Here is a 1,468-nt window from a genome sequence, read left to right as displayed (position 1 = left end):
TGTTCCTGCACCTTCTTCCTGAAGCCTGGACACACACCTGTACTCCAGGTGAGTCTGTCTTTTGTTCTTTCTCTCTTTCTTTCTCTTTCTTTCTTTCTTTCTTTTTTCTTCCTCTACGTGAATCGTATCATACACCTCCTGGAGGTCGGTCGGTCACTCTCTCCCTCCCTCTCTCACTCTTTTCCTCTCCCCATCTCCCCCATCTCTCCCTCCCTCTCTCACTCTTCTCCTCTCCCCCATCTCCCCCTGTCTCTCCTTGTGTGTGCGGTGTTGTGCCTGCAGAGGGCGGTGTGGAGCAGCACTACCGTAGTCAGGGCCTGTGGGTGCTGCTGGGCCTGCTCTCCTTCCTGCTGCTGGAGAAGATGTTTCCAGACGAGGACTCCCCCAACGACACCGCCACTGCCACGGTAACGCACACACACACACACACACACACACACACACACACACACACACACACACATACACACACACACACACACACACACACACACACACACACACACACACACACACACACACATACACATACACACACACACACACACACACACACACACACACACACACACACACACACAGACCCACTGTTTTCTGTAAGCCCTGGATGTTTGGTGTATTTTACTCAAATGTCCACCAGGGAGAGCTACTGTCTGTCTTGTGACAGTACTGGTGAGATTTGATGAGGTGGGTTGTTAGTTCTCAGTTATCTATCTAGTGTTTGACTTGTGTGTGAATGAGCGGTGGTACTTATGAAGATATCTATCCTGTTCTACCAGGTGACTGTACACACACCCTTGAAGGCTTACACACCAACATACACGCACACACACACAGCATGACACAGTTTAATGTAATGTAATGAAGGTGGTGAGTGTTTTGGAAAATTCAACTTTAATGTCACAAAAAGTAAAGTCATTACATTCCACACACTTTACACACGTTGCACTGTTGGGGTGTTTATATCCCAACATGTGTCTGTCTGAGTGTCTATCAGTGCTGCACGGGTACTGCCTGTGATGTTTCCCTTTGAGGATGTTTTAAAGGAGTTTTTCTCTTTTTTTATCTCTCTCTTCTCTCTCTCTCTCTCTCTCTCTCTCTCTCTCTCTCTTTCTCTTCCAGGCCATCGGGGGCAGTGTAGTGAACAGTAGCACATCTTGCAGTAATGGCTTCTGTCATGACACCAAAACAAGCTCTCTCCTGCAGCCGCCAATGAAGATCAAGGTACACACACACACACACACACACACACACACACACACACACACACACACACACACACACACACACACACACACACACACACACACACACACACACACACAATTCTTGTCTTTGCATATAATCACTCACTCTCCACTATGCAGAGACTCAAATACAAACACACACGCACACACTCACACACAGTTCCCATGGTGCTATATGGGCTTGCATCTGTGCATGCGTGTCGGTGTGTGTGTGTGTGTGA

General features: G+C 48.0%; 1 protein-coding gene across 1 annotated transcript in view; it reads left to right on the top strand.

The window, feature by feature from the left end:
* Positions 1-1,468, top strand: part of slc39a13 (solute carrier family 39 member 13) — a gene marked incomplete in the record, with an annotated part of 23,765 nt that overhangs the window by 12,157 nt on the left and 10,140 nt on the right. The window contains 3 exon segments of the mRNA XM_062524655.1: positions 1-48; positions 283-407; positions 1,123-1,224. Of these exon segments, the coding sequence (XP_062380639.1) occupies positions 1-48; positions 283-407; positions 1,123-1,224 (275 nt within the window).

This window comes from Sardina pilchardus, chromosome 21 (genome assembly GCF_963854185.1).
Source record: "Sardina pilchardus chromosome 21, fSarPil1.1, whole genome shotgun sequence".
NCBI lineage: Eukaryota > Metazoa > Chordata > Actinopteri > Clupeiformes > Clupeidae > Sardina > Sardina pilchardus.
This window is presented reverse-complemented; position numbering and strand designations above follow the sequence as displayed.